The sequence below is a fragment of the Heterocephalus glaber genome, unplaced genomic scaffold (genome assembly GCF_053883595.1).
Source record: "Heterocephalus glaber isolate CG9 unplaced genomic scaffold, H.glaber_assembly_v1.0 deba00000071, whole genome shotgun sequence".
Lineage (NCBI taxonomy): Eukaryota > Metazoa > Chordata > Mammalia > Rodentia > Bathyergidae > Heterocephalus > Heterocephalus glaber.
In genome coordinates, this window is record NW_028258137.1 from 12,929,516 (window position 1) to 12,952,891 (window position 23,376).

Below are 23,376 nucleotides of genomic sequence, written 5' to 3' on the forward strand. Positions count from 1 at the left end.
GAAGATCCATGAGGTGCATGAAAATAAGATGCAAAGAAAAGCTGTTTCCATGCACAGACTAACAGTCAGCAGAGAGCCGGAGTGGAGAGTTGGAGGTTTTCTTCATGGTCTCACTGCCCTGAAATGTAATGATTTTGGTGACGCTAACCCTGAAGAACAGTCTTCACTACACTGCAGCATTACTCCAAGTGTGCTCTAGATTCTGGCACCACTGGCCAGGAACTGATCTTCAGGTTTTTGATGAGACAAGAAACTTGTGTCAGAACGTAAATCAAGCTTTAGTTCACCTGGCATTGTTTTTACTTTGTAGCCAGACTTTGTTGATGAAGGAAGCAGTTCAAGCTCCCTGTCTCATCAAAGACCAAAACCCCATCTTTCCTCTTCCAGGGCCCTGAGTTCTGAGCTGCTGTGTGTGGCCCATGGCCCAGACTTTCAGCTTGAGCTAGTGACAGTGTTTGAATGCCGAGTTGTGAGGTTCTGTGCAGGTAGACATGACGCACCTGTATCCGCTCAGTCAAGATCTGCGTCAGAAGCTCATCGGGGAACACGCAGCTTGTCAGCCCAGTCTCCCCTCCGATACTGGCGCTGACACTGAGCCGGCGCTGGGTGGGCCCCAGGAGCGGGCTGGAGGGAATCTGTTGAGTGTGAGAAGAACCAGGAATCAGAATCCAGCTTTGTGTCTCCACAACTCCTACACCTATGAGCTATGTGCCCTTGAGAAAATCATATAGTCTCTGCAGGCTCCTCATCTGTAAAATGGGGACTGCAAGAACTGCTGGAAGCTGTGAGTGCGCATATTGTGGGAGGTCCTGCACACATTTGTTCATTCATTCAATAGATATTTATGGAGTACCCATCAAGCCTCATGCCTCCTCAGGGACTAGGGCTGACACTGTGTTACCTGGGTAATGTGTCAGGCAGAAAAAGACAAGATCAAAGAGAAGGGCCTTTCTGGGAGGGAGCAGCAAGCTCCCTCAACAGGAGTGTGCTTGCAGAACTTGGGGTGCACTTGGGAGCCCTGTGTGGCTGGAACTTGGTGAGCATTGGGGAAGGTGTGTCAGGAGCGGGGGTAGGGGGGTGGGGACAAAGGCCTCATTGGATTCGCTGAGGAAGACAATGGATGGAACATGAGGATGGGGAGGTCATCAATGCAGCAATCCCTTGGAGAAAGAATGTTGTGAAGCAAGAATGTTGGATTAAGTGTTATTCAGAAGATCAAGATTTCTAATGTGTTTCCTGGAAAAATGAAATGAAAATGAAAGACCTTACCTTACAGGCCATATCTTCATTAAATAGCACATTTTACCTCTTCCCCATTTGCAACATGACTAAAATTGCAGTCGTTAGAGCTTCAAGAAGACCAAACAGCCCTGTTCCTGAGTGAACCATTCTGGTGGGGACTCTGTCATCCTGCCAGTTGAATCCTGTCGCACTTGAGCATAGCCACTTGTGGGGGGTTGAGAGATCTGATTTCTACACTTGACTGTTAAGTTTCCTATTTATTGAATGGGAATTGTAGTCATAATTGGGATATTCTGCTACCTTTGAAATATTTGCCGTACATAGTTCACTTCAAGGTGGACAGAAACAAACCAAAGAAAATGACTCACCATAATACCCTATTTGTAGCAAATATGAATTTTAGTTTATGCATGAACATCATTTTAGATCTTGGAAAAGAAGATTAAAAGGATAGTGGTCCGACACACGTGTAAATACCGAATAGTTTCTCTGGTGTGAGAAACTGAAAGTGTAAATAAGGACTAAATGTATAATAGGTAATGTGAAATAGGAAGAAAAGGGGCAAAGGGGAAGGAAGTGGGAGGGCTAGGGGAAAGGATAGAAGGGAATGGGATTAATATGAGAAAATGGAAAAATAGGAACAAAATCTTTGTAAATAGGGAGGACTGGAAGGGTTGAAGGGAGGGCTGGGCAAGGGTGAAAAATAAGAACCAAGAGAGACTATGTAAAGGTGCAAATTTCCAATGATGAATGTCATTATATTGTATACCTAAAATGTACCAATGGTTAGAATGAATAATCGACAATGTAAAATAGGAATAAAAGGTCCAAAGGGGTAGGGGTAGTGGGAGGGGCAGGGGAAAGGAAAGAAGGGAAAGGAAAAATGATGAGAAATGGAAAAAATGGAAATAAAGTCTTTGTCAATAGGGAAGGGTGGAGGGCGTGAGGGGAGGGCTAGGAGTGGGGAAAAAATAAGAACCAAGATGCATTATGTAAAGGTACAATTCCCAGTGAGAAATGTAATTGTGTTGTATACCTACAATGTACCAATAAAAGAATTTAATATTCTTGATTGTGGTTAAAAAAAACAAAACAAAAACTTTGTCTCACTGCAAAAAAAAAAAAAAAAGGATAGTGGTCCAAAAGAAAAATAAAGTCAATGGTGTTTTACTTTTGAAGGCATTCAAAGAATGTAAAATAAAACTGAAGAGCAGAGACAACATTTGGCACAAATCCAGCCCCATGAGATGCTTTATTGAGCCTGCAGATTTCTTCTATGACCTTCATCTCTGCTCCATCCATTTGCCCCATCTAACATTCAGACTTCCTTTCCTATTAGGACCTAACACCTTACACCACCCGTATTCCCAATCCAATTCTCAGATCTCCCTACCTGTTGAGACCTATGACTCTGCTCCATCCATCCATCTGGCCCACAAAGTGCATGGATCTCCTCTCCTACAAAGAGCTTCACTGATCGCGGTCCACCACAGCAACCCTCTGAAACACTTCCCTCTCCCGCTGCTGCAGCATTCTTTGACTATAAGGGGCCTTAGACCTTGAACGCTTCCTGCTGCCCCCACTGTATGTTCTCTTCTTAATTTTCTTGTCTACCTAGGCTGGACTCTCCATGCGGATGTCACTCTCAACCCCACACCCATACCCCCTTCTCTGAACTAGTAACAACTTCTTTTCTTTCTGCCTGTGCTGGAGGCCACTTAGAGAAATCTTATAATTGTAAAGTTATGGTTTTCAGTGTTGGTCAGGTTATCACCATCCTCAACTATTTTTTCCTTGTCCACCACCAGTTTCCCATTCTATCCACAGTGAGACCACTGATGCTTTGCTGTTCTCCTTCAGCATGCTGCTGTGCAACCCCAGCCTCTTTACTGCTTCCTGCTAAAAACATCATGCCTCCTCACATTCATAAAGCCATTCAACAAGATCTCCAACCTCCACTGTCCAGCTTGCTTCTCTCATCCTTAGCTGTATCTCTTTTTACCTTTATTAACCCCAGAGGAAACTAATTCTCTTCTCCTTTAATTATATTTAATGCTACCCTTCCTACCTTCTCCTAGGATCTTATTCCCTCTTGGATGGGCCATACTTTATGCTTCTCCAGCAGTCCCTTTCTTTACAGAACTGCTTGTGCCTCTACTTTCTTTCTGAGAATGGATTCTCTTGACCTTTGGTTTATCCCTCTAATAACTACTCCTATCTTTTTGTTCCCTTTCTTTCAAACATCTTAAAAGTCTGCATTTACTTAACTTCACTTTTCTACTTAACAACTCATTATTCATCTTACCCTACCGTCTCTGGCTTTAGCACCTGCCAGTTTTTTGAGATTGCTCTCTAAGCCTCTCAGCATGTCAAGCAAACTCTGACTTCTTTATGACTTTCCAAGACTCTTTCTGCAGCCCTCCCTCCATATTAATGATTTCATCCTTAATATTCCTTTAGTACTAGGTTGAACTGTAGGAAATTGCTCTGTGGAGTTCTAAAGTGGTTGAATATTGGCCATTTCCTATGGCTCAACCTATTTCTTTTTACAGTCCTCCCTTATCATCGATCTCATTTTATTGCAATTATTTGTAAGTGTGATTTTCTGCCTCATCACATTTATCATCAGTTCAGCTTGTGATCAGGGAGTTCGCTTTATCGACATTTCACTTTCCCCCAACCCAGTGCCTGTAACATAAAAGGCACTTGCTGGGCACTAGCAGGGTGAACAGGCCAGCGATTAGGCTGGCCTGGCAAGAACATCTTGCCAGAAATGAAGAGCTCTGGGCTGGCTTCAGGATACTGAGGAGGAGCAAGAGGAGAAGGAAGAGGAGGAGGAGGAGGAGGAAGGACCTCAGCTTCCTTCTGGCAAGCCCCAGTTGGTACCTGTGGTGTTTCAGATTGGTGCTGGTGGTGCTGCTTCTGTGACCCAGAACTGTGGCTCTCTGGCTTGCTTTTGGGTAACAACACACTCCCATGCATGCTCTTTCCAGGTTTAATTTCTGGGGTCACTAGAGTGATTTCTGAGGTGAATTTGCCCAAGTTCTCACTGCTTGGTTGTGATGGTACTGTGGCACTCTGGCCTCCAGAAGCCTCCTGGGCTATAAGGAGAGGGCAAATGTTTTCATTAAAAGTTACATTAGGGTAAGAAGAAAATGACAGTGGGTATGGCACACTGAAACCTTGTGTCATTCCCATATACAGCTCACTGAGCTAGGGTGGAGAAGAGGCTCCACCCACCAAGAGTTGAAGATGGGTCAGTAGAGATCTGAGGCTGGGGTCCTGGAATCTTTACTGCTTATCCTTCCAGTGGGTACCAGATTGGTCTGAATCCACTTTCTCTTCCAGCTCTGAGGGTGATTTCTGAGACTGCAGCTACACTATGACCCTGCCTTGGAAACCCAGCACCTGACTTTTGAGGTTTTAGGCAATGGTGTGGCCAACAGCTTAGGACAGGGCCTTCTCCACCCTCAGTGGAGTCACCCAAATGAAGAAACAAGCTAAGTAATAAGTGCACTGTTGGCAGCATGGCTTCAAGATTAATTTCTTCTGATTTTCCTTCCCCTAGTCACTGAGAAGCTCCTTTCCAAAATTCCATTTGTTTAAAAACTGTGTGGAAAAATCATTGCTGGAGAGCCTTTGGCCTTTATGATAAACCCCTCCACATTCCAGCCTTTGAGTGCCCTAGCACTTGACCCCTTTCACTGGCCCTGTCTCGTTCTGTTCCCTGAGGCTCCAGTGTGGCCCAGTAGGAGAACAGGAGTGTAGCAGATGCTCTTGGTCCTCCAAGATGGTGTGGTGGGGCTGTGTGCTAGGCAGCATCAATGCTTCTCTAGTTTTTACAGAGACTCACGAGTACTCATTGCTTCTGTTGACCATTTCATCAAATAAACCCTTAGAATCCTCTGGAAACTTGTCACTACAACCTACTCTGCCTTATCTTTTCCTGGCATCCCCCTCCTCCCCTCCCCCAGGAGTTGATTACAGGTACAAGGATTTGGTGCTGCACCTGGTAGGAAACTAAAGATGAAGCCCTCAGCCTGTAATTATAGCCCTGGCTGGCCCCATGCTCACCCATGCCCCACCATCACCAAATCCCTCCAGGCTCTGCCTGCTTCCATCACAAGCATTTACTACCAGTGATCTCACCTTGGAATGCCTGCCCAGCCTGTGTCTGCCCACTTCACTGTGGACCCTGCTCCTCCTGTCCAGCCCTGCCCTTCACTGCCGTGGAATCTCTTCTATGATTTTCATATGCCTCTGACCTTTCCCTGTCCACAGCACCCTCTTCTGGGTGTTTATATAAAAAGGATCCAGCTCAGAGCAGGCACTCTGCTTTGTGTTCAATGTTTTCCCATTGAGCAGATGCTCTCTTGCCCTGCAGAATCCAAAGCCAGGATTCTTGACTTCTGCAGGGGCAGCCACAGCAGGCCTCACTACAATGGTATCCAAAAAACTCAACTCATCTCCTCTCCAACAAACTTTCTCTTCCTTGCCTTCCCTATCTTGGAAAATGACTCCATTCTCTTCCTAGTTTTTGTGGCTGGAAATCTTTCTTTGATCTTGAATACTTGCCACTCCTTCAATTCTTTGCCATGTAGGTATACCTGCGGTCAGCTGGTGCAGACCTGCCACCTGCAGCTTCACTGTTGCTTCCTTTACAAGAGATTACAAGAGCACCTTTTCTACGATGACTTTCTGACTGTTGGGAAACCATAGTGTGAAAACTTCCCCATTCCTCTTTTCAATAATATCCAAATTCCTAATGAAGGTCAATTATGATTGGGCTCAACTTGCCTTCCAATCCCTGATTTACAGTACTATCAAGTTCCTTGCTTTCATGGTCTGAAATGTCCTTTCTTATTTTTGCCTATTAATATTTTCTTGCTCCTTCAAAGCCCATTTCTATAAAAGCTCCAAGCTGCCCCGTTGAAACCCACTCATCCCAAACTTGCTCTTTCACAGAAGTTGGAACTTCTGCTGCAACATTATCCTTCACGCTGAATGAGTCCATGTTCACTCCCCTCCAGGTGTCAGCCCACTCAGTGTCCTTTCATTCATTGTCCTGTACTCTAAAGTGCCAAGAGCACACCTGTATCAGACAGGGCAGGAGACCTGTACATGCTTGGTGGACAGAATCCTTCTCTGGGCCATGTTGGCAGCATGTTACCAGGCAACCTTCAGTCAGCTGTGGGAGGAAAGCTCAGTGGGGCACAGAGAAGGAGGGTATTATCAGCAGAGGTGCTGGCCACTTGACCACAACAAATCAAGGAGAATGGGGACTTACTAGAGTCGTCTTCTTCCTTTATGGACTGCTCTATGGTGGCCCTGATGCAGAGCTCACGGGCCCGCATCCCAGGGATGCTGCTGCTGTCAGATATGGCTTCCAGGACAATGGAGTCAATGCTCAAGCAGGCTGCATTGTAGTACTTGGCTATGCTGATAGCGTTGGGTGTCTTTCCTATAGAAAAGACCAGGGCATTGAATTTCATAGTTCTTATTTTCTCAGTGTCCTACACAGAAGTCTCTAGAATGGAGGCCCCTATAAAGTGATCTGAGTGCTCTGCCTCAGTGGCCAGAGGTGCAGCAGCATAAAGAAGGCAGTTCTGAGTCTAGCGTCAGGGCCCTGGACCTGGTCCTAATGCTATCACTGACCCACTTGTGCATTGCCACCCCCTGCTTGCTGGGTTTTCTCTTTAATTTCAAAGACAGATTTTACCAGACAGTCTCAAAAGTATCTTGGAGGTCCTAATGCCTCCAATTCTAACAGGGAGACTTCTTTAAAGGATAACCTATGTTGATTTTCACTCTCATCACAAAGTACTTTATTAAAAGGAAAGCAAAAAATTCAGAAATTAACACAGAAAATAAAATAGATCTATGATCTACTCATCTGGAGATATCACAGTTAACTCATGGTTGCCAAATTTATATATATTACTAAATTATTTATATTTCATATAAAAGAAATGGGCTGCTATGAATAACAGCCCCCCAAAGATGTCCGTGTTCTAATTCCTGGAACTTATAAATATATTACCTTGCATGGTCAAGACAGACTTTGCAGATACAATCAATTTACAGATCTTAATATAGATTATCCTGGATTATTTTGGTGGGCTCAATCTAATCACATGCATCTTTATAAGAGGAAAGCAGGAGGGTTGGAGTCAGAACAGGTGATTTGGCAACAGAAGGAGAAAGAGATGGGACAATGGTACGATACACTGTTGGCTCGGAAGAAGGAGGAAGGGGTTCTGAACTAGGGGCAACATTTCGGGAAGCCAGAACAGCCAAGGAAATGGGTTGTCCCCCGGAGCCTCCGGAAGGAATGCAATTCTGCTGACCTACTTTAGACTTCTGACCTCTAGCACTGTAAAAGTGTAAATTTGGTTTTTTTTTTTTGTTTTTTTTTTTTATTCATTAAGTTCATTGGTACATTTTAGGTACACATTATGATCACAGTCATCATTGGGAATTTGTACCTGTACACGATGTATCTTGGTTCTTGTTTTTTCCCATTCCCCTTCCCTCCCTTCCACCCCTCCACCCTCCCTATTTAGAGAAGCTTTGTTTCTGTTTTCCTTTCTTTTTTCATTTTTTTCTTTCCCTTCTTCCCCTCCCCCTGCCCCGAAGTTCCTCTTTCCCTTTGAACCTTTTCTTCCTATTGTTTTTACTTTTTTTTGCTACCAGGAATTGAACTCAGGACCTTGTGTCTGCCATGCAGGTGCAGCATCACTGAGCTACATCCCTGGCCCTGTTTTGTTTTAAGCCACTGTGTTTGTGGATATTTTATACAGAAGCAATACCAAACTAATAAAAATTACAAATAATATGTATGGCTTTTTCTTATATGAAATGATATATTATATTATAAATATCTTTCTTTTCATTCAATACACCTGTATGACACTTTAAAAAATTGTGGTAAAATATATATAACATAAAACATTATTTTAACCATTTTTTTGGGGGGTACCGGGGATCGAACTCGGGTGCGTACGCTTGTGCAGCAGGTGATGAAACCACTGAGCTAAATCCCCAGCCCTATTTTAACCATTTTAAGTGCATCGCAACCATCACTACCATCCATCTCTAGCACTTTGTCACATTTCCACACTGAAACTCTGTATGAATTAACTTCTAACTCTCCATTTCCCCTCTTCCCTTTTCCTGGCAACTCCCACTCTACCCCTCTTTCCCATGGCTATGACCACTCTTGGTACTTCATATAAATGGAATCATATCATTTTCTTTCTGTGTTTGCCTTATTTCACTTAGCATAATGATTTCAAGATTTATCCAGGGGGTAGCATGCGTCAGAGCTGCATTCTTTTTTAAGGCTGAATAACCCATTTTCCTCATTTATCTGTTCATCCATCAATGGATTATTAGACTTTTTCTGCCTTTTGGCTATTGTGAAGAATGCTGCTCTCAATGAACACAAGAACCCTGTTTTCAATGGCAATTAATTCACTCCTTGAATGAATTATGACTTATTAACCAGTTTACCCATATTGGATGCTTGAATTGGTTTCAATTTTTTATTATTATAAACAGTGCTGCAGTGAACATTCATGCAGTTAATCTGTCCACATTGTTAATCATTTTCCTAAGAAACTTTACAGAGGAATATTGTCAAAGGGTTTGCATATATTCTTCCCTCTCTTTTACAATAGTCTAATGTCTTAGGTTTTTCTTTAATATTTTAATTATTAAAAGAATAGATGCTCAAATAATTTAGAGATATATCAATTCAAAATGAAGTGTCTTTCCTCTCCTTCTTAACCCCATATCTCTGAGGCTAGCAATTTAACAGTTTGGGATAATCCTTCAGTATATAAATTGTATGCAAAAGGGTCTTTTGTTGTCTTCAAAAATTACAGTGCCAACTTCCCATAATCTCAAACAGGGAAAAATCCCCAACAATGAACAATCTGACACTATTAGTTGTTAACTGTTTCTTTGAAAACACCAATGCTCCAGAAAAATGCCAGGATTGTTATTGCTGTAGCTGACATTACACTTTATAATGCATGTCTTCCCCAGGTGAAAATGGAGGTGAAAAGGGAGCTAGTAGCTCCTTTCAGGATGGTGCATTTTCAGGATTAACTCTCCAGGTGTCTTAAATTTCTACTGGTCCATGAACCAGCTCTCCAACCCTCCTTTCATTTCTCCAGAAATGGCCATAAGGTGTTTTGGGCAATGGAGGATCTTCAAAACATGTTAGATCATGTTCTGTATTGCTCTGTTGCACCTGTTGCTGCTAAATCTGGCCTTAGAACTTTTTATTTAATTTACGTATTCATTAAGTTAATTGGTACATTTTAGGTATACAATACGATGACATTCATCATTGGAAATTTGCACCTGTACATGATGCATCTGGGTTCTTATTTTCCCCCTTCCCCTGCCCTCCCTTCACCCCCTCCACCCCTCCCTCTTCACCAAGACTTTGTTTCCGTTTTTTCCTTTTCTCATATTTATTCCTTTCCCTTCTTTCCTTTCCTCTACTCCTCCCACTTCCCCTTCCCCTTCGGACCTTTTCTTCCTATTTCACGTTATCTATTATACATTTTGATCCTTGTTTATCCTTTCAGTTTCTCAAAACAGAGAAATTATTCAGTATTTACACATGTATGTCCTATTTATTTCACTTAAGAGTATTAGCCTTAGAACTTTTAGGTTCTGGTTTATGACTTCTCAAGGAAAGGCACAGTTACTTTTGTGAAGATTCTTGGAGCTTCTCAGTGACGAGAACATAGATGTTCCATAAATGTCTGAGTGACTAATTGGGCCGGAAACAGTTTCCTCACCTTTTTTCAAGGAAACTGAAGCTGAGAAGGTTCTAGAACATCTTTCCAAGGTCCCTCTGCTCTGCCATTTACTATTGGGGTGCCCTGGGGCAGGCATCCTACAGTTTCTCTGAAGTTTAACAGATTATAGGGTAGAGACAATCAAACGCTCTTCTCTGGGTGTTGTGAAGTTTAAACACAGAAAGGAATGAATGGGAAAGAGCTGTGTAAACTGGAAGTCACTACTGAAGTTTGAGATCTTGTTCAATGTGGGTGACTTTGCTCCTTTGGGCTTATGGTGAAACTGGCACATGTAATTTGGGGGGCAATAAAGGATCTTTGTTAAAAAATGGCTCACCCCTTGACAGTTTATGGTTTATGATTGGCAAAATATTTCTGGGACTATTTAGTGTGTGATTGGAGTGTTTTGTCCACAAAGATGCAAAGTCCAGATATGGCTATTTGGCTTTTTATTACATGACAAGTACTGAGATAAACATTTTATACAAATATCGCCATTCACTTCTTACAGCTACCCTGTAAAGAGATAATACTGTTAATACCACATTACAGACAAACACATTGGGCAAAGAATACTTCAGTAACTTTCCCAGAGGTGCGCAGCTATAAATGGCAGTGCGAGGATCTGACAAAGGACTGTTTGGCTCAGGGGTACAGGCTCTTTGTCACTCCACTCTGCTCTTCCTCAAATAAAAGTGTTAGTGACTGCTCTAACCACAGGGGGCTCACACTACCACCCTGGAGGCCAAGGAGTTTATGGAAGAGACACATGGCATTCTTGGTCTTAACCTCTGCTCAGAATTGTCACCTACCTGACAAGGGTGTCCCATGGATGATAATGGCGATGCCTTTCCGACTCTTGGCCATGCAGCCCTCGGCAGAGATGTCAATGCCTAGGTGGCGAGCGATTGCCTTGCTCACTGGGTTGCTTTCCACCTCTCCAACTTCCTCTGCAGAATGGCTGTGGCTTCTTTGAATCTTGTCAGCTGTAACTTAAAAATATGTGAGTGCATGCACTTGTGCATGCATGCGTGTGCACCCAGGATTTACATGGATACTGAGGAGAATGGGAATGAATCCTTCTTTTTAAACACTGGTGTTTTCAAATGGCAAACAGTTCAGCAGCCTCCGCTTGTAGTATATGACAATGTCCTTTTAATAATTTCTCCATACCCATTAAAGTTTAAAGATACAAATACTCTGACTTGAATTCTATTTTTGGGAATCTCTCCTGCTGAAAAATAAAAAGGGCATTCCTACGAAGAAGAGATCTGTTTATATAGTTAGCTGAATTTCGAACATTAAGGGAAAGAGCCAAATACATATAATAAATATTAATTTTATAGTATAGAATGTATAATTGTGTTAATGAAATAATGATGTAGGTAGCAGAGGCTGGTAAACTACAGCCCCAGGCCAAATCTATCCTGCTCCTTGTTTTTGTAAATAAAAGTTTTTTTTCTCCTTCTGGTATTGGAGATTGAACCCAGGGCCTTCACACTGAGCTATATCCCCAGCCTTTAAAAATTTTTTTTGTTTTAAGTCTGGGCAACTAAATAGGTGATAACAAAACCAGGTTCCTACTGTAAATTGTGTTCCACAGCTTGCTTTTTCACATAATACATATTGAACATCTTTCCATTGAGTTAAAGACAGATTTTGCTGTCTTTGCAAATAGCTGCCAAATAAACACCATTGTGCGATTTATAATGTAACTAGTCCCCTACTGATAAGCATTTATACGGTTTCCAGGTTGTTCCCTCCAAAGCACTGTAGTGCGCTTGCTTCTGTCTCCAGAGGATGTCTGGGCATGGCTCGGGGAGAGTCCAGATGTGGAAGTGGAGGTGACAGAGAAAGGATTTGTGGCTTGGGGACAGGCTGCATGGGAGGTCAGAGCCACTTAGAGGCAGGCCAATAGAGTTAGGTTGGATTGAACATGAGGCACCAAGCCAGAAACTTCTGTCTTTGTCTTGGTTTTACCATTGCGTTCTCCTGCTTCAGTTTATTCATCTAGTAAATATGACTAGGTCTAAGAATGCTGATTGAAGTAAACTCTTCAAAGATCTTATTAGTCTTGCCCATGGACCCTGTTCGTTGAGGTGGGTACATGGCAAGTTGGATTATGTTTTTTCATGGTTTATAATGACTGGCAAACACGTAGTCCCCATGAATCCAGTTTTGCTGAATCGAATTTTCTAAATACAGTTTCGACGTCTTGTATCTCTCGGGAGCAAATAAATGCCAGGAAATGGGCTCACAGGTTTGGAGGTGGAGAGGAGGGTCCCTCAAGGGTCCCATTGGAGGGAACTTGGGACGAATGCTCGCTACTCTCCCAGAATTCTTCTCAGTCTGCTGGCATTTTATCATGAACAATTCAGGCCTTCAAATGAATACTTTAGTCTAGTTAAAATGCAAATTACTGTGGCAAGAAGAATATATCATGCTAAGCTGCCCTGCATGCTCAAGGTGGAGTGTGGGAGGGTGGATCAGGGCTTCTTTAGAAGGCACATGTGGTGGGCAGGGACCCAGTGCTGGGGAATCGAGAGGGGACGTTTTATGGAGAATGGTGACAAGGTACTGAACAGTCTTCATTTCTACTTAGAAGAACTGACTCCCAAACATTAATGTGGTCACTTACTTTGAAAGATTAATTTTTCCAGGCTGTCCTCATCCTCATCTTCATCTGTGTAGGCTTTGGACTCTGTCAAAAGGTTGTGCTGGTTTTCAAAGTAGGATGTGACAGAGATCCCTTGGCTGACGGATGTTCTCTTTGTGCTAGCGGAGGTTCCTGACACAGTCAGCTCTTCCAATTCTGCCAGCGAGCGAAAGATGGAAACATACAGAGAAGAGGTGGGAAGGGAATATGGGAGGAGTGGGCCGGGAAGGAAAGACAAACAAGGGAATCGCTGTGCCGGGTGCCCTCACCCTCGATTATCTGACCCCACCAATTAAGAACTGCAGGCAGTTGGCTGTTCAGAAAGTGTCTCTATATTTTAACATTTGTCAACATAACCGAATTATATATTGGCTCAGAAATTTAGAAAATTCAGAACAGCCCCCAAATTATAAAGAAATCGAGATAGAAAAGAAACAGTGACAGGAATTGCAGATGAGTTTTATACAGGGACAGGAGAGGTACACTGCTCAGATTTTTAGTTTTTAAATTTTTCAGAACCACACCCAGGATTACAGTGTATCCATCAGTCTGCAGCCTGCTTTCCCCTTATCTTCTCATCAGCATTTGCCAAGTCACCCTTAGGCACACCTGCCATTGTCTGCCCAGCACTTCCTCCTTGTCCCCTCTTCCATAGCATCTGGGCGAAGGGAGAGGCAATGGGCTGGGACGGGACATGGTGACTCCCCAACCTAGGGGAGACATCTCTTTGTTTTGAATTTTAATTTGAGCCTGAGAGGTTGAAGCCCTCTCGTGAACAGGGTGATGTAAAGACAGAGGAGGAAAGAACCGTCCCCAGGAAGAAGCTTTCAGAAGAAATCAGCCCACGGGTACCTTGATTTTGGACTTCCAGACTCTAGAATTATGAGAAAATGAATCTCTCTTGGTTGAACTGCCTGGACTGTGGTATTTGTCATGGCAGCTCTAGCAAACTAATACCATGCTCAACAAACGTGACTGGGAGACTGGGTGGGGAGGCAGCCTTCTTCTCTGGCAAACTAATACTCTGTCAGTGTCTCTTTCCTTGAAAGGCCACAAGTCAGCCAAGGGGCAGGAGGAAAGGGTTCCACTGGTTCATTCTCTCACCTGGCACCATTGGTTGGGCACTGTCAGGTGTGGGTGAAGGTTGTTTCCTACACTGGCTTTAGAAGGGAAGAATATGTGATTGCTGCCTTTAGGAGGGCTTCCTGCTTAGTGGGGAGGGACAGGCATGAGGAAAATAATTACATGCATGATGATTGTTACATGGAAGAGAGTGTGTCAGACTAGAATAGGGACATTTCCAGGCAGAGGGACAGAGAAGCAGGAAGGAAAGAGGCACAGCAACGTCAGCGACACAGTCCTACAAGTCTGTGTGTACAAGCCAAGTCTACTTAACAGTACACAAGAGAGGCCCTGGGCAGATGATTGGATGACTCCGGGGTGCTGGTCCAGAAGGCACAAGATTAGGAGAGTGCAGACCAGCTCTGCCACCAGACTTAAGGGCCAAGGAAGGGCTGTCTTTTTTCTCATGTGAACTTCCACCTCTTCCCTCTGTTACAGCACCAACTTCTGTCTTTTTTTTCCCTTAAATTCTTTTATTGGTACATTTTAGGTATACAACACATTTACATTTCTCATTGGGAATTTGTACCTTTACATAATGCATCTTGGTTCTTATTTTTTCCCCATTCCTAGCCCTCCCTTCACCCCCTCCACCCTTCCCTATTTACAAAGACTTTAGTTCCATTTTTTCCATTCCTCATCATTTTTCCTTTCCCTTCTTTCCTTTCCCCTGCCCCTCCCACTACCCCTACCCTTTTGGACTTTTTCTTCCTATTTTGCATTATCGATTATTCATTCTAATCAACCAATTTCTGTCTTGTATGATGCATTACTTTGCATGACCTAGGCACACCCTAGGAGGCAGTACAGTATAGTGGTTGCTGTAGTTATGGATTCTCAAATCAGGAAGACTTGGGCTGGAATCTTGTATTTGTCATTTAAAATTATGGTCCTCTAAGATACGTCATGTTCAGGTACAAGCACCCAAAGATGAATGTAAATGTATCGTACACCTAAAATGTACCAATAAATATATAAATAAAACAAGTTATGGTCCTGTCCTCTCTGTAGGCGCAGAGCCCTCAGAACCATATCTAGCAAGTCTCCTACCTATGTTAGTTGTTTTTAAGTCTCAATGCCCAGTGGACTGTAGAGAGAGCAAAATGTGTTCCAGCCTCTGCATCCATAATATGAGGATGATAGAATCCACTGTGTAAGGATTAGACATAAAATACATAAGGTGCTTGGTACCTGGAGGTATCAGTAATTGGTAGTTCTAACAGCAAGGGTAACTCAGAGGGGGCAGGGCAGTGGCTGGAGCCATGGGTTCTCCACGTTGAGTTCTTACCATTATCCTGCGCCAGACTCTCCAGATTTTTTGCCTTCATTTGTTCTTCTTTAGGCTTCTTGATCTCTTTAAAGTACTCATACAATTCTGGGGGCAGATTCTCCCCTGGGGTGCGAGGTGGTAACAGCAGGGTATTGTAGGAGTCATAGCCCTTCAGCTGGCGCAAGATCTGTTCAAGGGGAGAATGTGAACTGCTGTTGATCTCATTGGGAGTTTCCTTTCTGCTTATTATTCTTGTAAAATCCCTGCTCCTACTTGAGGGTGAGATTTTTTTTTTTTTTTTTTTTTTTTGGGTACCGGGGATTGAACTCCGGTCCTTGGGCTTGTGAGGCAGGCGGCAGCACTACTGAGCTAAATACCTGGTCCGAGGGTGAGATTCTTAGAAATACCTTCTGGGTTTCACTGGGTCTTTGGAGAGGTCTAAAAAGTAGGACTAGACCCTGAACACATGGGGATTCAAGATCTTTATTTTGTTCCATGTCCACCTGGGCATTTCACATGTGGGAAAGAGAAAACAATGGAACAGCACATTTAAGATACTCAAGCAATGAAAATGTGAGCCAAGGACCCTGTGTACAATCAAACTGATCTTCCACTGTGAGATTATAACAAAAATTCTAACCTTAAGTTACCATAGGAGTCCTAGAAGGAGAATAGAAATAGGATGGGGCTAAAAAAAAATCCTCAAATAAATAATAGCCAAATCTTTTTAACTTGGAAAAAAGAAAAAAATTCTATGGATTTAAGAAACTGAGCAAGTCCCAAACTGAATAAATCATAAGTAATATATACTACAATACAAAATAGTGAAACTTCTGTAAATTAAGGCAAAGAAAAAATCTTGAAGGCAGCGAGAGAGAAATCAAGCTTTATAGAGAGAAATAAAAGACAATTCAAATGACATTGGATTACTCAATAGACCATGGAGGTGGAAAAGTGGCATATTTTTCAAGGGCTGGAAGAATTGCCCCAGAATTCAGAATTCTATATTTAGCAAAAAAAAAAAAAAAAAAAAAATCTTTAAGAATAAGGGGTGGGGGATCAACACATTCTTAGATGAAAGAAAACTAATACATTTTCACTAATGGACCTCCCTTGAAAGAATAGCTAAATGTGGCTCTCTAAACAGAAAGGAAATAATAAGAAATCTTGGAATATCAGAGAGAAAGAAATTTATGTTTCACAGTTGAAACAAATTATAGTACCGGATATAAGGAAATATTAAGACAGTTCTACTAAAAATGAAGAGGGCAAAGGGAAATAAAGGGAGGAAAGGTTTCTAGTATATATTTAGACTGGGTGTCAACACTAATTGGTTATAAGTTACACATATGTATAATGTAATATGTACAATAATAACTAAAAAGCTATATCAAGATAGACACTCAGAAACATTCTAAGTAAATAAAAATGAAATTCCAAATAATGTTGAAGCAACTAAGAGGAAGGCAGGAAAAAGTAAACCGAACAAACAACAAAACAATAAAATGGGAGACTTTCACCCTAACATCCCAGTGCTCACATTAAATGGGAATGATCTAAATGCACCAACTAAGGACAGAGATGGATAGAATATATTTTAAAAATGTTTGCCAATTATAAGCTGTCTGCAAGAAACTCACTTCAGACATGATACAGGCATGTCAGGGTACCTAGTTCTTTACTTTTGGAATTTTAACCATGAATATGCATTCGTTTTTCAATTTGTTGTTTAAAGTGTATACTGCAACCACAAAAAGGCAATGAATTCCGCTCTGGGAAGGAGAAGTACATCAGGAAAGGCTACAGAAGCGTGATCAGCAAAGTGACAAAGAAAGGCTCAAGGGGAAAGAGATGGAAAGGGCCAGAAGGAAATGATTCCATGCAGATGGAAGAGCACAAATACATAGCGGGGCTCAGCCTGTGTGGGAGAGGGAGCTTGTTTTTGACTTCTGCTCACCTTCTCTTCTAAGAGATATTGCCGATCAAATTCTAAGGAGTAAAACTCCACTGGAAAGTTGCAGGGATTCTTCACTGTCACCTCGGCCTCATCTCCAGAGGCGAGAGGCAGCAGTGGTCCCAGTTCCAGAACTGAAGGGCTGAATTCCAGGTGTGGTTCCAGACCTTGCCCATGTACCAGCAGTGTAAGCTTTTGAGCACTCTGGGCAATCTGGAACATCAGGGTTTGGCTGTAGAATTTCTGGAAAACATGAAAATAGAACAAGCATCTGTACTCATTCTTGTTACATGCCATGAAAAACCGAAAAACCAGTAAGGGGTAAAAGCTTATCCTATTTAGATGAGAGAGATTGAAAACTTTTCTTATAAAGGAGCATGGGAGCAATTGCTACCACTGGGCATTTAGATGCTGGGTATCCAGCACTGTACCAAGAGCTTCATCACTTGTAGCAGGTCCTCTGAGTGTGTCCTCATGGCACTTTGAGCTTGTATGCTCAGACTTCTGACTGTCACTATCTGTACCTCTCATCTTATGGGCCATGCTGCGATGGGCACTGAAGTGCCGAGGAAGTAAAAGCTTCTGGGAGCGGTCCTCTACCAATGACTCACAGGAGTCTGTATAAATATCTTAGTTTCCTTGCTCACTGGGAGAGATGATTCTGAAGTGAGCACTTTTATATTTCCACCCCAAATCTGGCAGAATGCAGAGCAGGGACATTCAGTCCAGCTGATATAATCAGATGCTGGGAGATAGTGATACATAGTTACTCACATGGTTTCTCAGAGCAGAAATCTACTTTCCATTTTGTGGTTCCTAATCTGCTTTTACTAGGGAAACCACTAGATTCACAGGCCCATCCCTAGAAAATCTGGCTCCCTAGGGGGCAGAGCAAGGCTGGGGTTCTGCATTTTAAACCAAATTTTCAGGTCATTCTGAGATAGCATGGCCTGAGTTTGGAGGCTTGAGAGGCTTCCCAACTTGAATTGCTCCTAAACTATCTTAGCTTAGGGGAAAAATCAGATGGATCTAATGTATATGGACATGGCTACACATACAGAAAAATATCTATGTTGGAGACAATAAGAGAATGAATTATTGGCTAAGAGAATGTAGCTATGGGCTCAGAAACCTTATGACTCAAACTTCTATATTTTGACTGCTATTTATGAAAATCTTTCTTGAATGTTTCATTTACCTCCTTGTTTTCCAGCCTGGTGTATTCTGCATGCATGTCCCTACGTCTAAGAGTTGCTAGTGTGAACATCAGTGCTATCTCCGTGCTGCTGATGTTGAAGATACAGGTGCAGAATGTACAGGTTTCAGGGCTAACCCATTCCTTGTATATAGCCAGTAAGTTCTCCCGATTGGTAGAAGTATTTTATTAACTTTGACCAATTCACTTTAAAGATTTGTGGACCTATTTGAACAAATAAATTTTGGGGGTCTATATCTGCTGATATTTCCCTCATTTGGTAATGAAAAGAAAATCCAAACTTTTGATTATACCCATTTACAGTCTCAAGGACTCTCTAGGAATGACAAATGTATTACTGATTTTCTTTTAAAAGGGTTTGGGGGATTTTGATAAAGATGGGAACATGGGCTTTCTTGAAGAATGAGATAAGAAGTCATTCACTTTTCCTTTTTTCTTATTGAAGATTCTGAAGCATTTCCTCAAAGACATTACCAGGAAAGTGGGTGTTCATCATGTGTACTCTATAAAATTCACATTGTTTTTTCTTTTAAAAGAATAGAGGAAAACACCTCTCAAATGCTAGGCTTTGCATAAAATTCTTTACAATATAACTTCTTGAGATCCTCTCTGTTTCTAGGAGTTTTTAAATTTTTGCTGTGCTGTTGGTCAGGAGTAGCTTTGTGCTCATCGTGTTTATAAAAGAAATGTTTATGAGGCTCAGGGAGACAGCCCACTAGGAAGTGCTTACCCGCATGACTACTGATGGTAAGAATTAATAGTTTCTGAGACACTTGCTATACATAGAGCAGCAGGCTGTGTGTTTTATTTAATGCTATTAATCTCCAAAATGATCCAGAGGTAGCTATTGCAGGTCAACAACAATTTGTCTGAAACTACAGGGGCCAGATGTTTCCAAAATCAGATTTTTAAAAAGGCAAACACTGTGCATATACTTTATGTTGCCTGATGCCCCCTGCAGAGTCTCAGGAAAGCCTTCTGTAATCACACACATTCATAGTTCTGCAGTTGCAGTATTTGACTCTGAAAACTAAGTGGGATAAGTAAAAGCAAAATAGCCTACTGTCTGTTCAGATAAGATTTTCTGCCAAGTAAGTTTTGATTTAAAACTTATGAAATCTCCCCCCCCCCCCGAGCTTAAGGGGCTTATTGGATTTCAGAATTGCAATAAGGGATTTTAGATGTGTAATATTATTACTTTTTATATTATCTATGAGCAAACTGAGGCTTGGGGAGGCTAAGTAATTTGCTCAGATGCACAGCCTGTAAGCACAGAGGGAGAAGGCCACTAACCCACCGCTGCTGATAAAACTTGATGTGTTAGTTAGATCTGCTGATTCTCACCCACCAGGTGCCCAGTGCCTATGTGAAGCAGAATCACTGGAGATGCCATATTCAGAATAGTGAGGCACAGCACACAGAAATGTTCTCTTGAGACTCAAGCTAGCATGGACTGAGTAAAGCTTAAAGAGATTCAGAGAATTTCCACCAAGCCACATTTCTTTCAAGCTTACCTCTTCTTTTGGCATGAATTTCACTTGCACATTGGCCATCTCATCAGGATCCAAGATTCCAGACGTGGGCTGGATCTCAAAGATCTGAGACTTTGGCTTTAATTCAGCATGTAGTTTCCGTCTTAAATATTTTGGCATGTGTTTCTCCAGCTGGTTTATAAATTTTAGGCAATTAGATCATCATCGTTGGAGAATGGACTCATCCCATTCTACACTCACAGAACCTATATTTTTTGAGCATCTTTCAGGTGACAGGGAATGTGTAGATACCAGAGATACAAAGGTGACTAAGACATTCTACCTAACAGCATGGCCTGGTAGAGTCTTGAATGCTGGGGTAAGGGCCTGGGCAATGGATACCACAGAAATTCTTTGAACAGGAGACTGAGGTGATCACAGGAATGGCTGCGAAGGGGATGGGTAGGTAACAACTCTTTTACCTTGTTAATAGGCTTAGGACTGTGGACAAACCATTCACAAGGTACTTGGAGATGATTGGAGAGCTGAATCGTTTCCACCATGCACTGTCCACACTGAATTGCAGCAAATTCCACTTTTCCACAAGACAGCGTCATGGCAGGGACAATCACCTTAGCTCGGAGACAGATGTGAACTGTTGGCCCTCCAACCACCTGGAGTGGACATAAAATTGCTGTTATCATGTGGCACAGGGCTGAGGGAAGATCATGGCTCTGATATAATATAAGGATCATCCCAGGGGCGATTGGCCAGGAGAGCTGCAGACCTCGGGGGCCAGGGGGGCCCAGTGGTGCACTTTACCTTGATGGGCAGCAGGATTTCTTTGCTTCCCACGGGAAGATTAGCCCCTTGTGGGTCAAATCTAATTTCAAATGTTTCTGTTTCATAGTACGGCAGATTCTTTACACGATCTAGCTCAGTACTGAAGCCTGGAGTGAGGCAAAAAAACATTTCTCTGTGAGAAAGGGAGCAGCAAACAGGAGCAGCTCTACATAGCTCTCTGCTCTGGGGCAGGATGATCAGTCAGTGTTTCACTGAACAGTCAAACAAGTCCTTCAGCTGATTGCTGCTCCAGAAGGATGGGACAGATGGGTGGCTTCCTTGTTGGAAATGCCAAAGTACAACGGGAAAGAGTTCCCCCAACCTGGTTACCTGTGTCACGAAGGACACGCTTTTCTGCATGGAAGGACACTGGGAAGTGACTGGTGTTGGTGATCTTGATGATATGGGTTTGCACGTCCCCAAGGACAATGTAGCCAAAGTCCAGGATATATTCTGGCAGCTGGACTCTGAAACAGTGAGCAGGATCTCCTTAGTAGTCACTTTCAAGCCTGGAGGGCTACCTTTCCCGAAGAGAGAGTGTGAGGTTCTTTCCTATCGCCTGTGCACAATTTTGTTCTCCAGACTGCAGAACAACCAAAGGCCACTAGGATAGATATTAGAAACAACAAACTTTCCTTGGAAGTTCACATGTCTGTCTTCGCCATCACCTCAGAACACACTCAGTGTGGGCCCTCATGGACCTGAAACAGAGCCTGACCATTAGATACAGCTGGAGTCTTCTGACTTCAACTGCCTGGTTGGCTCGATGCTAGGGGATGGCAGATAACATGAGGCTGGTGGATTTCATTCCAAGATGACCAGTCATTATTTCAGGGGATACTCTGCCACACTCTGAAACAAACACAACACAGGAGGGTGCTCACTTGGCTAGTTTGCGGCGACTCCAGTGGCTGAAACAGGTGTTCTCTGTGGGATCGGGGATAACTGTTTTCTGATGTTCTAGTGCATAGGCTTGGATGATAAGTTGGTCTACTTTCATCTGGAGATAAGCACTTAACTGGAGAGAGAGAGGAGAGCAATTCAGCAAATTGTTCTCGAACATGAATTCCTGATGGGAAAATATTACTACTCAGTGATCAAAATTGGTTCTTGTAGGGAGTAAAAAACAAAAAAAATCTTAGCTATTTACAATGGATTGGAGTCCTCCAAAAGGTGTCAGTATCTAAACAGATATGTAGAATATTTAAGGTATTAACATGTTCATGAGCACGGGGAATACGGAGTACTTACTACTCATCAAGAAAAAGGAAGGAACTATCATGTACAAACAACTTGGATCCATCTCAAGAGTGTTATGCTGAATGAAAAAAAGCCAAGCTCAAAAGGTTACCTGTTATATTATTCCATTTATATGACATTTTTTTCTTTTGCACTGGGGATCAAACTCGGATTTTGTGCTTTCAAGGCAGGCCCTGGAACCACTGAGGTAAATCCCTGGCCCCTATATGACATTTTTGAAATAACAAAAATATAGTGATGAATAACAGATTAGTGGTTGCCAGGGTAAAGGATGTGGAGAGACAATAGTGGAGGTAGCTACAAAGATGTAGCATGTTAATGTAAACACAAATTAAGAGGCACAATTCTTGTTGAAAATTAGGGAAGAGTCTTTTCTCTTGTTTTTTTTTCTTAGGGCATTTACTTTAGAAAAGTAATTTTTAGAAAATGTAGTTTAAGTTATTTCTATCTCTTTGAAATGTATATAAATCTTTTTAAAGGCCCTGAAATGTCTTTCTCAGTGACTTTCATGAGGACCTGGGAGTCAGCTCCTTGAAATGCAATCAGCAAGGAAGATGGAGGTCCTATCTCCCAGTTTTTGTGGGAGAACAGGCACATAACTTTCATGAGATCTGGGTGAAAGAAGCTTTTTTTCCTCAGGATAAAGCCAATTAGCTTACACAGGGGGTCATCATAATTATCATGTGAGTTTAGGATAAACTATGTGGGACAAATGATGCTGTCAAGTCCCCTTGCTTGAGGACTAGTTATTGTTTCTGTGAGAACATGGTTTGTCATGGGTTGAATCTGGCTGGCTATAGAAAAGGCTAAGCCCTCTTTCTATCTTTGCAATCTCTCAGTAGGGTGTCTGTCATACAAATCACATTCTGGTTTAATGCTCATTAAATGATAAAATTGTTTTCTTCACCTTTTATCTTTGTGGGGGGATTTTTTTTTTTAAGTTGGAAGGACATTTTGGTTTTAATTCTATTTCCCCAAGAAATACACGGAGCCTGTGTGTGATGAAATAGTTCTGTATTTTAACTATGGTGGTGGTTAAATAAATCTACACAGGTGATATAATTGCTCAGGACTACACATACATGCATATATAACTAATGAAGTCTAAGTAAGTTTTCTGTCTTGTCCCAATGTCAATTTCCTGGTTTTGATAATGTTCTAGACATTACCACTGGAAAGACATTTGTTTGCAACTACCTGTGAATTTATAATTATTTTAAAAGTTTAAAAATATCAAAGTATTGAAAGAGTATTTTATTTTGTATATAATGAAGATATTTCATGGATGACTTTAGGAAAAAAATATCTAAAAGTGGTTTTAAGGTCGTGATCGGGTTTGATAATGAAAAAGCTTGAAAAATACTCTGAGAAGGACCAAACCTTAATCCATGGTCCAGCAGGGAAGGGTAACATGTGATATGATGCACAATGAGACAACAGGGAGCAAGGGCGAGAGCTGTTTAGATGCTAGAACAGCAAAGCCAGCCCAGTGCTTGGCTTCTGAGCCGGGAGTGGTGGACCTGGG

General features: G+C 42.2%; 1 protein-coding gene across 8 annotated transcripts in view; it reads right to left on the bottom strand.

Moving 5' to 3' along the window:
* The window catches only part of Hydin (HYDIN axonemal central pair apparatus protein), a 410,895-nt gene that overhangs the window by 97,743 nt on the left and 289,776 nt on the right, over positions 1-23,376 (bottom strand). For 6 of the 8 annotated variants that reach the window (XR_015448741.1, XR_015448747.1, XM_087204682.1 and 3 more), the window contains 12 exons: positions 21,476-21,609; positions 20,922-21,058; positions 20,571-20,698; positions 20,231-20,422; positions 19,791-19,940; positions 17,064-17,303; positions 15,125-15,293; positions 12,697-12,870; positions 10,871-11,050; positions 6,530-6,703; positions 4,129-4,343; positions 501-635 (listed from right to left, as the gene is read on the bottom strand). Coding sequence is in view for 6 of the 8 variants with exons in the window: in XM_087204682.1 (XP_087060808.1) it covers positions 501-635; positions 4,129-4,343; positions 6,530-6,703; positions 10,871-11,050; positions 12,697-12,870; positions 15,125-15,293; positions 17,064-17,303; positions 19,791-19,940; positions 20,231-20,422; positions 20,571-20,698; positions 20,922-21,058; positions 21,476-21,609 (2,028 nt within the window). In the remaining 2 variants the exon portion in view is untranslated. The remainder of the gene's footprint in view (positions 1-500; positions 636-4,128; positions 4,344-6,529; positions 6,704-10,870; positions 11,051-12,696; positions 12,871-15,124; positions 15,294-17,063; positions 17,304-19,790; positions 19,941-20,230; positions 20,423-20,570; positions 20,699-20,921; positions 21,059-21,475; positions 21,610-23,376) is intronic. The other 2 variants (XM_021256723.2, XM_087204667.1) reach the window with 1 other exon arrangement.